Source organism: Coenobita brevimanus, chromosome 23 (genome assembly GCF_032717465.1).
Source record: "Coenobita brevimanus isolate Jiangsu-jjx chromosome 23, ASM3271746v2, whole genome shotgun sequence".
NCBI classification, from domain to species: Eukaryota; Metazoa; Arthropoda; class Malacostraca; order Decapoda; family Coenobitidae; genus Coenobita; species Coenobita brevimanus.
The window spans coordinates 50,199,290-50,213,221 of NC_136976.1; the positions used below are offsets into that span (position 1 = coordinate 50,199,290).

The 13,932-nt window shown below is 41.5% G+C and overlaps 1 protein-coding gene across 1 annotated transcript in view; it reads right to left on the bottom strand.

Moving 5' to 3' along the window:
- The window catches only part of LOC145392702 (malonyl-CoA decarboxylase, mitochondrial-like), a 203,782-nt gene that overhangs the window by 109,804 nt on the left and 80,046 nt on the right, over nucleotides 1–13,932 (bottom strand). Inside the window, exon 4 of the mRNA XM_080267005.1 lies at nucleotides 7,241–7,396. Within this exon, the coding sequence (XP_080123131.1) occupies nucleotides 7,241–7,396 (156 nt within the window). The remainder of the gene's footprint in view (nucleotides 1–7,240; nucleotides 7,397–13,932) is intronic.

Below are 13,932 nucleotides of genomic sequence, written 5' to 3' on the forward strand. Positions count from 1 at the left end.
CTAGGCTAGGTTAGGGTCCATAACTACCAGTCCAGGAGCCAGGGACTTGTAAGTACCCAGAATGTTGAATATTGTATGAACGTACCTCAAAAACCTCATTTTATGCTTCTTTTGCATTTATTTCAGTCTTTTATGTCCCTTATTGGTGTGATTTGGGTCTTAAATAGGTGCTATGCATGTCCAGAGGGACTTGTATAGGTGTTTTTCTGAGTTAGGGTCCAAAAGTACAAGTCCAGAAGCTGGGGCCCAGTATCCGGACAGGACCACTATCCGGACCTCCCTATGGCTCTATTACGTCGGATATTGGAGGGATTACTGTACACACATATATATATATATATATATATGAGGCAGCGCGTGCGAGTTTGTACCAAGTGACATTTTCTTTTAAAGCCAGAAATCGCATTTAAAGTTTGCGAATATTGAAACGATCATAACTCCGTTGTTTTTAAAGCTAGAGACTTCATTCAAAGACCATAACGAAGGGTAAAATATGCCGAATATGCCCATATTGTTAGTCACTGAAAATAATATACGCAAATATACGAAATTATAGTTTTTTTTCGAAATGCCGAAAATCGGCGATTTTTAGTATACAACTTCAACGAAGTATAACTCCATTATTAATAATGCTAGAGACTCCATTAAAAAACCATAGCAAAGAGGAAAGGATGCAGATTATGAATATATAAACAAACTTTGGATAAACCAATTAGAGCAAGAGAAAACACCTGTTTTCCAAGTGCGACAGAATTTTCACTCAAAGTTCATGATCACAAAACCATTCAGTACATAGTTGTTAATGGACATAAAGACATCAAATATGCACTAGAGGGTGGTGATAATGCACTAGGCCACTACGTGCATTATCACCACCCCCAGTGCCCTCAGGTAGTGCCACACATCCACCATTATCACCAGCATCATCACTATCATCACAACAACCCCATCACTTTCACCACGACGAACTACGGCACCAGGAGCCATATCACCATCGCCAGCATCCTCACATAACAGCACACTACCGCACCATTATCACCATCATCACTATGACTATCACTGCTCTTCAAAGCAGCCACACTGATACCATGTGCTTTATCCCTAAGACCAGGGCGAGCTTTGTAGGTGTAAAAAACAGCCACTTTAAAAGACTTGGAGCCTTCAGCAGGGCCGCTCTCTTGCACCCCTGAAGGCCCAGCGGTAGGGTCATCAACATACTATCAGAAGACATTAAGAGCACAATGAACACACACACACACACAAAAGGAAAAGTGTAGCTTTTGTATGTGGAGAATGACACGCGAGGCGAAACTGGGCCTTCGCAGTACCACCAACAGCATGCGCTGGAAACGCTGAAAATAGCACGTAGCCATATCATTAGCATAAGAGTTTCTGGGTTAATGAGAAACAATATTGACCTTATTTAACATGTTAGAGGATTTGCAAAATTTACTAAATAATCTGGTACATAAAATTATATTCATAACAATTGTCAGATGCTAACAATAGCTAACAGTGTATAGCAAGTGGATTGGCACTGACTCACCCTGTCGGTGTTGCTTGGCACAAACTCGCACGCGCTGGCGGTCTGTCACCCACCCTCACCTCACAAATCGATTTCAGTGTTGTATTTTGGAGGACTTTCAACCTTATGTCTAGTTCAAAATTGTAGCAAGCGACATGCCTGGGTTATAAAAGAAGGGTCAAAATAGTGATATAACATGAAAAACCATGATTGGCTTGGGTGGCGCTTGGTACAAACTCGCATGCGTGGCCTCATATATAAATATATATATATATATATATATATATATATATATATATATAGTAATTCCTTATATTTGGACACATTTTACTTCAACGCCTCATTTTTCACATAAAAGTTTCCGAGTTGTCTCACAATTCATGAATTTCCCCACAATTCGATGCTCCCAGCCGGCAGCTGACGACGCATACCGATGCTCATTTGTTGGTGGCCATCTTGCGACCACCCTGTCCACCATAACCGACATGGCAACCACCTTCGATGCATACACCAGTACTATGCCTGAGGCTACCAACATCCTATTGACCTTGAGTGATTTAAAGTCTCAAGTGATGGCTATCTACAACAGAAACATAAAGGAGCAGAGACAATCCCAGATCACACAATATTTTCATGAGAGACAGAATGTGGCTGCTATTCTGCAAGACTTGGACAAGCCAGCAAGGGTGGATGAAGGAGGAGAAGTGGACAGAGAGGAAGTGGAGGTGCTGGAGCCTGAGTTTGACTTTGAGGGCCTCGGCATAGGTGATGGGGCTTTCCCAAAGAGGCCCATGTCACCTAGTAACTAGCCTATCTACCCTCAACACACCTTCACCTGCCACTCAAGCCAGACTTCACTTTATTTCTGGTAAGGATTTTTGGTGATGCAGCTCTTTGTAACAGCTTTAATGTCTTTGCAGGTACGGTCGAGACCATAAATAATCACAAATACTCCTGTACCCTGTGCCTCAGACTGGCTCCTTTATGCGCGGCAAGTCACACTGGAGTAAGAGGGGCTGAGAGGGAGGGGCCAGAGAGATAAGGGCACGTGGGTGGGGGGACGAGCGATGGTGCTTGGGTGGCATGAGGGAGGGGAGGGAGAATGAAATGCGAAGTTGCGGCTACATAATTTGTCTATTTTCTTTCATTCAGGGCATCATATAAAGGAGTTACTATTCCGTGCATAAAGCTGCATTACACCTTCTATAGCGACATCAGATAACAAGCTCTAGACAGGTGGCGATATCAAGGACTGGCTCGTGAGAGAAGTATACTGACGTGACAAATCAAATATTAGTGCAGAGCCATTGAGATTGAGTTGGGCCCAGATTGTCAACATGTGGATAAGGCGACCAGAGTCCCACCTTTAGGCGGGATGGTATCGCTGCATCTGTCTCGCTTTTTAATTGTGAATAAAATGTCCTGCTTTTTTGTGCAAATTATCTAAAATATCCCACTTTTAGAAAATTACTATTACATTAGATATAATATGACCTTCTTTTATGAAATTAAGATGAATTAGTAAAATTATGCCTAATCCAAACCAAATGAAATACCGAATTGCTGATATAAATCTGTAATACTAACTGGTAACTATGGTCGGCCCATTCACCGTACCATACTATATATTAGTCATTGGAGTTTGTTTGAGACATTAGTGTTTAATTAGCAGCCTCAGGGTGAGGTGTTGCCTAGCAGCCGTCGCCGTCACTTGCATTTAAGTAAGTGTATCTCTCTCTCTCTCTCTCTCTCTCTCTCTCTCTCTCACATACACACACACACACACACACACACACACACACACACACAAGTGACAGTGTCCAGCTTTTAGCTCCAATAAATCTGGTCACCTTATGCATGGAAGCAAGAGAATGAGAGGACACGGGCCCGCCTCCTCCAGCACACCAAAGACGAGTGGGAGCTGTTCAGACGAAACCAGCAAACCATCAACAACAATGTTTCCCCAGTGCCATGAAGCCTGCATGAGGTTTTTAAGGTATGAGGCCACTGGACTACTTACTAGGGCTTTCCTGGTTGCTTTGGCTTGACCAATGTCAGTAGGCGGTGGCTCAATCGGTAGAGAGGTGGCCTGCAGTCCTTACGGACCCAGGTTCGAATCCCGGCTGGGGCAGGGAACAGTTTAAGGATTTGAATTTCATTAAATCAGGCTTTACTGATCTACCAGGAGACCTGCCGACATGTCGTAAAAATACCCCCGCTAATATCAATACACCAGTCCTGTATGAGACAGCCCTAGCATGTATTCAATATGGACGGTGGGTGTTAGCGCCGAAGTGGTGACATGTAGAGGTGTATGGTATGTAGGAGGACTGCTGGGCCTTGATAGCAGGCTGTGAAGCCTATGCCCAGAGTCGGACAAAAAAAAAAAAAAAAAAAAAAAAAAAAAAAATCATTGACATATATATTTTGGAAGTTTGGATAGGATTTTGTTTCATTTTCCCTCTAACAGGTAATAAGAGATACCGTTACTATATCCACCCATGAGCACAGACATCAAATTTATTTACCTTTTATGCACATTTATTTTAAATAGCCTTTTCATATAGAGATATCATTAAATAATTATTGAATTTACATGATGGTGACTGTATAGATGGAGTGTATACCGCAAGGGTGATCATATTTACTCTGGGCACAGCCACGTCAAAGGTTGCATATAATATTTAGTTCCAAAAATTAATTATATGTAAGGGTAGAGGACGTTTCTTACACAAACATTACGGAAGTTAAAGCCATCCAGATTCCATTCTGCGTCTGATGTCAAAATACACGGATAAACACAGATATCTGGCTCCGCACAAATGTTTGATGCCACGTCAGTATATTTCTCTCACGAGCCAGCCCTTGATATCACCACCTATCTAAAGCTTGTTATCTGACGCCGCTATACAATGTGTAATGCAGCTTTCTCTACGCAATAGTAACTCCTTTATATAATGCCCTGAATGAAAGAAAACTGACAAATTATGTGGCCACAACTCGAACTTCATTCTCCCTCCACTACCTACCGTCCCTCCCCTCCCTCACCCCACTTCAGCACCATCGCTCATTCCCCCACCCACCTGCCCTTCTCTCTCTGGCCCCTCCCTCTCAGCCCCTCTTACTCCAATGTGACTTGCCGTGCATAAAGGAGCCAGTCTGAGGCACTGGGTACAGGATGATAGGTGATTATTTATGGCCACGACTCATGTTTATTGTGTTCTGCTGTTTTAACACTAGTAAACACTCTTCATTAAATTTTGGGTAGGGCCCATTTGGTGTTATGGTACTTTATGATAGGGTAGGTGCATGTTCCACCAGAATGCTCCTCTATTTTTCTCATTGATTCTTAACTTCACATTTCAACATTTCGCATTTCGTGCAGTTTTGGCAGAACATCCGCGGCACGAAAAACGAGGATTTACTGTATATGTCTACATACAGTATATATATATACTGTATATATATATATATATATATATATATAAGTTGCCTTTTTCTCATATTCTCATTTGCTGTAAGTCCACAATGAATTAAAAAAAAAAATCTATTAGACTCCCACTGCTATGTAACATAATGATGGTGCAACAGTTTACTCCAATTTAAAGTATCAGTACCAACTGCATGGAAAAAGTTACCATATATGCCAGCATATAAGTCAACATTTTAAGCATAAAAAAAAAAAATAGTCTCTCTCAAAAACTAGGTGTTGACTAATACATGAAGCATATGGTTGTTGATAAATGGCAGAGACAAAAATAAGGCAGTGGCATATACTGAAGGAGGGAAGTGACACTACCACCAGGCCTACAGCCATACGGTGGCCTACTAATTCTATCAAGCTAGTTTTGTACCGCAAAATTATGACAGATCCACATTTCATACACTCAACCCCCTGCTATCGCGCGTTCAGCTATCACGTTTATCTGCTATCATGCACACATCAAATGCACAACCATACATGCTATCACGCACCCCAAGACCGCTATCACGCATCAAGTATGAAGACAGGCTAAGCGAAACTTATTCACACGGCACTTCATAAGAGGTTTGCCGAGGATACAATGGTTAATCAGAAAGGTAATGTGGTAAAATTGCCGATGATACCATGGGCATTTGGAATGCATCTGAACGGATTCCTGCCGAGGATACGACGGGCAAAACAGTGTGAACAAAACCCATTCGACTCGAAATAATATATCGTACTACAGCATTGAAATTTAGCCTAACACTGAATACTTAATAATACTGTATTTTAGAATAAATATCAATCGTTTTGAAACCCTTATAAAGAGTTAATATTTCCTATGCCAAGAAAACTGTGATGTTGATAAAGTAATCACGTGTTTACAACTGAGACGGGGCTCTGGCAACAGTATGAGGAATGTGTGTGATAGTGTGCAAGTTTTGTTCCACTTAAATCTTCCTCGGCCATTCCTGATATGATGTACCGTGTAATACCCCCTTTAGCTGTGGACACTAAGAAATCATGGAGACAGCTAAAGGGATCTGGCGGCAATTAAGCCACTCCCAAGCCTCGGAACCCATCAAACCACCCAAGCCTTAATCCTTATAAAAGTTTGATGGACTTTTATGTTGTTCATTTATTCATTATACTGTTATTATTAATATAATAATGCTTTATTTCATGTTGGAGGAGAGATTGGCAGGAAATCGCAGGCATAAAGTGGTTAAAAGTTAGAAAAATGGGCCACCAAAAAACCAATTAGAAATTTTCCCATTGATTGTTCAGTTCAGCTATCGCATATTCAGCTATCACGTGTGTTTGCTGTGAACAATTAGGTGCGATAGCAGGGGGCTGAGTGTATACAGTACTACTTCTTACCTGGTTAATTTTTGTAGCCAAGACAGTTTTAATAAAAACAAGTCATCATTACCAGTAATTACTAGTGTTTATACCTAAAATGTGAGGAGTATCCTATGCAATGTACCCTTCCACAAATGCAAACAAACACCAACTGGGTAACAGCTATTCGAGATGGTGAATCTGACAAGCTATTAACATAGGCTTTCCATGGACAGAGATACCATGCGTTTCGAACAGTTTTGCTATGGTGATCGGCTGCACACTACATCTGTAACAGTCATGTAATGAAAATTCTAACATAGTTACTGGAAGAACCAGTTCTAGCATCTTAACCTTATACTGGACCTAGTTAATACAGGACAGAGATAATATGTGTTTAGAACAGTTTTGCTGTTGTGATCAGTTGCACACCACATCTTTAACAGTCATGCAATGAAAATTCTAACATAGTAATTGGAAGAACCAATTCTTGCACCTTAACCTTATAATGGACCTAGTTAGTACAATGTGTCTGGTGCTTGTAAACTTTTGCTGTTTTGGTTCTATTGACATCAGTTGTCTGCTGATTAACACATACAAATTCTTGACAGTCAGATCCAATTGGTGCTGCCATATTTTGGGGGTTGACTTCTCTGGTGAATATAGACCTAAACCTGAATTACACCTCAGACTTTTAAGGACTGACTCATACACCGGCATATACAGTATATTGTATTTTGGAATACATACTTAATTCATGATGATGACTGAACATACTGTACTTTCTCCTCCATTTTTTTTTTTTTTCTTATCAAACTCAAAAAATTACTTTACTCTTCTCTTATAATGGAACTACAGTCATATGCCATTTACCTGCAATACAATAAAAGTCCGATCTTGTCTCTTACCAGCAAGTCCTGTCGCATATCAACAAGAAATTTGACCCCACCCGATAATCGAGATATCTGTGAGAAGATCCAATGGTGGGGTGGTTGTATGGCTTGTCGCAGCTTGTTTTCCCACTGCAGCCGTTGGGCATCCAACTCACCTTTATCCATACCTAGCTGGAAAGACAACACTTATCATAATCTAATTTGCTGGAAAAGGAAAAACTAAATAAAAAATTACAAACACCTGAATCTGCTGCTATAAAGATCAAATACATTGCTTTGAAAACTGTAGTAACTCATACAAGCTCATGGCTGTTCCTGTCACTTCAACAAAGGGGATAATGGCCACAATGGCTTTCAGTACAATAATTCCATTTTCATTCTTGCTGCTACCAGTTAGCTTTATGAAGTTTAGGAGAGACTCCTTGTCGTGAAGGTACTAGAAACTAATGATGCCTTTTTCATTTTTCTTGCAATTACCATAATTTATGCTGAAGTGAAGGGGTGAGAAGCAATCTCCAATTGAACCTTCGACTCTATGTTGTCTTTTTGAATATTCTTGCAACCACCTGACAATTAAACAACACTGTAAAGAGACCCCCTTACTGAAGCGACTAAGAGAAAAATGTGCAGTGAATTACAATGCTCACCTTCTGTGGCAAATGACATTTCCAAAATAAAACCATAAAACAGTATCCCCAGTGAAATGAGCCAAACAAATAATTTACACATCACTCAAGCCTTTGTGATATCGTCTTTAACTGCATGTATATTCCCTTTGCAGATGTGCTACATATACACATGTTGGGTACATTAAAAAGGTCAAATTTTGCAATATGCTTCTTTGAGAGAAAATGTGGATAAAACAAATGTGATGATATCTAGAACAGGTAGAACAGGTGGCGGTACTATCAATGCAGAGGGAGAGTGGTCATGTGCGGTTAGATGCAAGGGTGTGGGAAGTAACTCCAACTTACGCAGTACTTGTGATAAGTGGGTGCATAAAAGATGTACTGGTATTAGAAGCAGACTACAAGATATTGATGATTTCATATGCGCGGTGCATCAGGGGGAGCATGTAGAGATTGTATGGTGTGAAAGGACTGATCTGGCAGCTGAGTCTCTCGAGTGTGTGGAGGAGTTTTGTTATTTGGGAGACATGTTATGTGATGGAGGTGTGGCTGAAGCTAGCTCTGTGGCTAGGGTAAGGAGTGGTTGGAGGAAGTTCAGGGAGCTGTTGCCTCTTCTGACACTGACAGGGCTCTCCCTCCATGCTAAGGGATCTTTGTATGTGGATACGTTAGGAATATAATGTTATGTGATAGGGAGACCTGGCCGCTGAAGGAAGAGGATATTAACAGATCAGATGTACAGAAATGACAATGATTAGATGGATGTGTAGTGTGTCCTTGAATGTGCAGCCTGGAGGATAGGTTTATGACTGAAAAGTAGTGAGGAAGGATGGAACTGGAGTGTATTGGTGTTATGATGATGAGGAGTAAATTGACATGGTTTGGGCATGTGGAGAGGATGGAGGACAGACAGACAGACAGAGATTCTCTTTTATAAATACACCTGCATAAAGACTGTTCCTAGGCCCCATCAAAGTTGAAATAACCTGGTCCCAAGTGCAAAACAGCATCTGGTAATCTCATGTTACATGAGGCAAGTGTAAAGAAGAGCAAGATATTCTGTCCTTGGGGGCAATGCATAATTTTGTTCTTGAGGGTACTGTGTAATTCACCGGGTCGGTCAGGATCACTTGATGGTCGTGATCATCAGCTTTTACCCTCCCGGAAGGGAGCTGAGAGCTCATATAGTCCGATCTAAGGGCAAGGCTGTGACCTTCACACACGCACACACCCATCCCCTTGCTCAAGGGGGACAGTAACCGCCCACTTCGTCAGTGAAACTTTTCGCAACCTGAGCGAGGCGCGAACTCCCGTCTGCCAGATGGCAAGCGAGAACGCTACCACTGAGCCAGCGAGCGGTGTGTGTGTGTGTGTGTGTGTGTATATATATATGTAAATATATATATATATATATATATATATATATACTGTATATGCAGTAAAAGCTCGATTAACCGGAATGCATGAGGATTCTTCCATTCTGGATACGGAATTTTCTGGATAACCGAATATTACTCTTAGAAATTTTCTGGGAGGTCAAACAAATGAAACAGGACCAAACTTGGAACTTTATTTCATAAAGTACATCATTCAGTGTTAGATACAGTACAGGTACACTACAATACACAACAAAGATAGCAAAGAGAAATTGTACTGGACTGAACACAAACCAGCAAACATTATCAAAGTTTATTTAAAGAAAAATTTAGCCTATGTTACAAGCCAAAATAATTTTGAAAACTTAGCTGCATACACTACTTTATCCTGTACTGTACAGAACTAATCAAGAATTATAGGGGGATCATCGGCGATGTCCGGTATCCGGAATATTTTCGACCCCATGCCGGATCAAATTTGCATTCTGATTATATGGATGTGCCAATGTATCTGATGCCGATTAATCGAGCTCTTACTGTATAAGTAAACCCTTGATATAAAGAACCCCGGTATTGCAAATTTCGGATATAACGAATGGCCAAATCATGAGCGAACTTCCCCCAGATTTTGTGAACAAAGGTCTCTAAATGAGGAGGAAGTTCGGGAATCAGCCCACGGTGACAACAGCAGCCCTTCCTGGCACTGCAAGTGTACTGTAACAGTACTACATTATATTGTATTCATTTCATAAGTATTGTATTTATATGTACAACTTCATACAGTATTATATTTACATGTACAACTCCATAAACCATTGAAATTTCCATATAAAACTTCACAGACTTACTTTAGGTTATGTCTGAGCACATATGACCGAACAACTTCCCTTATACAGTAAAAACATGACATAATGGAATAATTCAGCCAACTCCTATTCCGTTTGATCAAATATTCCGCTTTTTCAAGCTTCTGTTCCAAAACCATGGATGGAACGGAATTTTCCGGAAATTTGCAATTTTTCCGATATTTCTTCCCTATCTCGTGACCTGAAGCCTATACATAGCTGCTACTAAATAGCTTCTTTTGCTACACACAGACATGCTGCCTATGCTAGTCATAATGATACATACAGAGCAGTCACCACCACAATAATAATAATACAGTAATAATAATAAATAAAACAGTAAAAAACTCACCTCCAAATGGGAGGGATATGACTTGTGCTTCGCGATTTTTCCACAGCCACGGACAAACCGGCTCGTTTCCGTTACGGAAACCCGATGTTTTGCGACAGAACGGAAAACTTCAGGTATGTTGTGAGTCCCTTATGGAAAAAAGTAGTTCCGTTTTCTCAAGCTTCTGTTTTATCCCGCGTTCGTTGTATCAAGCTTTTACTGTATAGTGAAATGAGTTCAGTAATCCCTCGGAAATACCGACCCCTCTTATACAGCAAACGTTTGGATGTAGCGACCCACCCCTCCCCCCAATTAGTTCGATACATAGAGGGTTTACTGTATACATACATACATATATATAGATAGATAGATAGACAGACAGACAGACAGACAGATAGATAAATAGATAGATACTGTATATATATATATATATATATATATATATATATATATATATATACAGTGTGCATCAGAAGTATTGAGCGCCCTGCGTCCCTCCTACGAAACCAACTTTCCAACATTGAAAAAACATGTAAATAATGCATTATAATTACCTTTAATGCTTGGTAGGGTATCCTTTGCGCTTCTTCACGGACCTGAGACGTCGTGGAAGTGAAAAAGCGAGGTTCCTCAGGTGCTGGGGTGGTATTTTTGCCCAGGACTCACGAATGGCTGCTTCAAGCTTAGGCAGAGCTCACGTCCTTCCCTTGGAGATTCTTATTTATGAGGTACAAGAGGTCCACTCTTTCATGAAGGAGACCTCGCAGTCACGAAGCCAACTGGTGACCGATTTGGCTTTATGAGCAGGTGCACTGTCCTGCTGAAGCACTCGTGCACCTGTGAGCTCAAAGGACTCAGGTAATTGATCACAAAGAAGCTACAGGTAAATGTCCTGATTCACTCTACAGTTCTTGGGAAGCACAACAAGCTTCCCCAAACCCTTCCCAGAGAAACAACCCCATACCATAATGAATCAGAGTGTTTAACAGTGCTCTCCACATAACGGGGGTCAAGCGCGTCACTACCTTTGCGCCGGTACACGCGCACTCCTCGATTATGTAACACTAAACGTTGCCTCATCAGACCACAACACTGACAGCCACTGCTCCTCTCCCCAGTTAAGGTACTTGTTAGCAAAGGCAAGCCTAAGAAGTTGCTGGTAACGTGTAAGAAGAGGCTTTCTCACAGGCCTGTGACTTGTGTAACCAAGTTCATGGACTCTTCGAGACACAGTGCGCACTGAAACCTCACCAAACACTACCGCGTTGCTCTCCTTAATTTTCCTTGCACTCACACAAGGATTAGACTCCACTGCACATTTTAACACATTAATAGACCTTGGGGAAGTTTTCCTGGGCCTACTAGACTGCGGATTCTTTGTAGGAACGTCACCACTATTTTCCACTCAAAAACGGGCACACCACCTCCGCACTGTCGATCGAGCCACACCAACCAAATTACTAATTTCCTTCATGGGGTGGCCTGCTTCCTTTAGAGCAATGATCTGTGATATGATTTCACTCGAAAGTTCACGGGTAAGGGCCATAACAAAGTGGCGAAAGCTAAAACACTGCGGGGCACTAGGTTAAAAATGGTGCAAGAAGAGAGGGAGGAGCAGCAGAGTTCCTCTCTCTCACGCAGCCTGTAGGCAACTGAGGTGGCGGCCAACCAGTGCGCAGTAAGACCTCAAGCTGCTGTGACGTCATGTTAGTGGCCCAAACATCCAGCTCAATTTTTAGTACCAAAAAAGGGTCATTCGTTTTTCGCCAAAAGTATTGCGTGCCCTGACATAGGAGCTCGATACTTCTGACGAGCACTGTATATATATATATATATATATATATATATATATATATATCTATCTATCCAATCCTATGTTGCCCTGTGAGGAGTGTAAGAGCCCGGGGCTAGGCAAATTGGTCCTGACATTTGAGATGGGAGTGACCTGCCTCACTCATCCCTGAGTGGCATTATGTGAGCAATAAACCTCAACCATCCCTTGGATATAAATGTACACAGGCTCAATCCGATTGGGGTGCCTTAATAACCCACTAAACTACCAGATGCCACAATCTGGCTATGTGATTACCACCCAGCATAGTAAATGGTTTCCTGGTATACAAGAAGCCATTTGGCTTGTCACTCAGTGTACAGTCATCCACAGGCAAAAGGAAGAGGAAAGAATGAAGAAAAGAAAGACAGAGGAGCGAGTGCAAAGGCACCTGTAGGAAGAAGGAAGATGAATGAATGAAGGAAAGACTGAAGTGGAAGGAAAGGAGAGAGGAATGGGCAGGCATCCAAAGCAGCTGTACAACGAATGAGTGGATAGTCAGCACCCCCACCTACCATTACACACATATATATATATATATATATATATATATATATATATATATATATATATATGTATATATATATATATATATATATATATATATATATATATATATATATGTATAAATATATATATATATATATATATATACACATATCCATCCATTATCCAATCCTCTGTTGCCCCAGGAATGTAGGAACCTGGGGCTAGGCAAGTTGGCCCTGACATTTAAGATAAGAGAGACCAGCCTCACTCATACCCGAGTGGCATTATGTGGGCAATAAACCCCAACTATCCCTTGGATAAAAACCTGCACAGGCTCAATCCGACTGGAGCACCTTAATTTTATCTAGCTATAGCCCGACGCCCTAATCCCGCACAGGGTGGCCGCAGACAAAACGCCTCCAAGTCGCTGTGTCACCCACCATTTGACTACCCTCCCCCCAACTCACTCCCCCCTCCCTCATATACCTCTCAACTCTATCCCTCCACCTCATCCTTGGGCTTCCCCTCCCTCTCCCTCCCTCCACCTCACCTACATACACCCTCTTAGTCAGTCTTTCATTCTCCATTCTCTCCACATGTCCAAACCACCTCAGTTTGTTTCTCTTAATCTTCTCAACCACATCCACATCCACCCCACAATGTTCTTTCACTTCTTCATTCGTCAACCTGTCCCTCCATGTCACTCCACATGCTCCTCTCAAGTAACTCATTTCCACTGCTCTCACTCTTGACTTGTTTCCCTCTAGCAAGGTCCATGCCTTGCTTCCATACGTCAGGGTAGGGATCACAATACTATCATGCAGTGACTTCTTAATTTCCATACTCACCTTCCTATTTCTCATCACTGCTTTCAGTGAACCAACAACCTTCCTGCCCTGTTGTACCCTTTCAAGCACTTCAACCCCAAAACTTCCATCCTAACTCATCACACTACCCAAGTACTTGAATGCACTCACATTCTCCATATCCTCACCATTCAACTTCACTGTGCATTCTGTGACTTCATTCTTCTCAAACACCATAACTTTACTCTTGTTTACATTAACTTTCAGATTCCTCTTCCTACACACTGTCCCAAATTCATTCACCAAACCTTGCAACTCCCATTTATCTTCACTCAACAATACAGTATCATCAGCAAACAGCAACACCAGAATCTTCCACATCTCACCCTCAATCATTAGA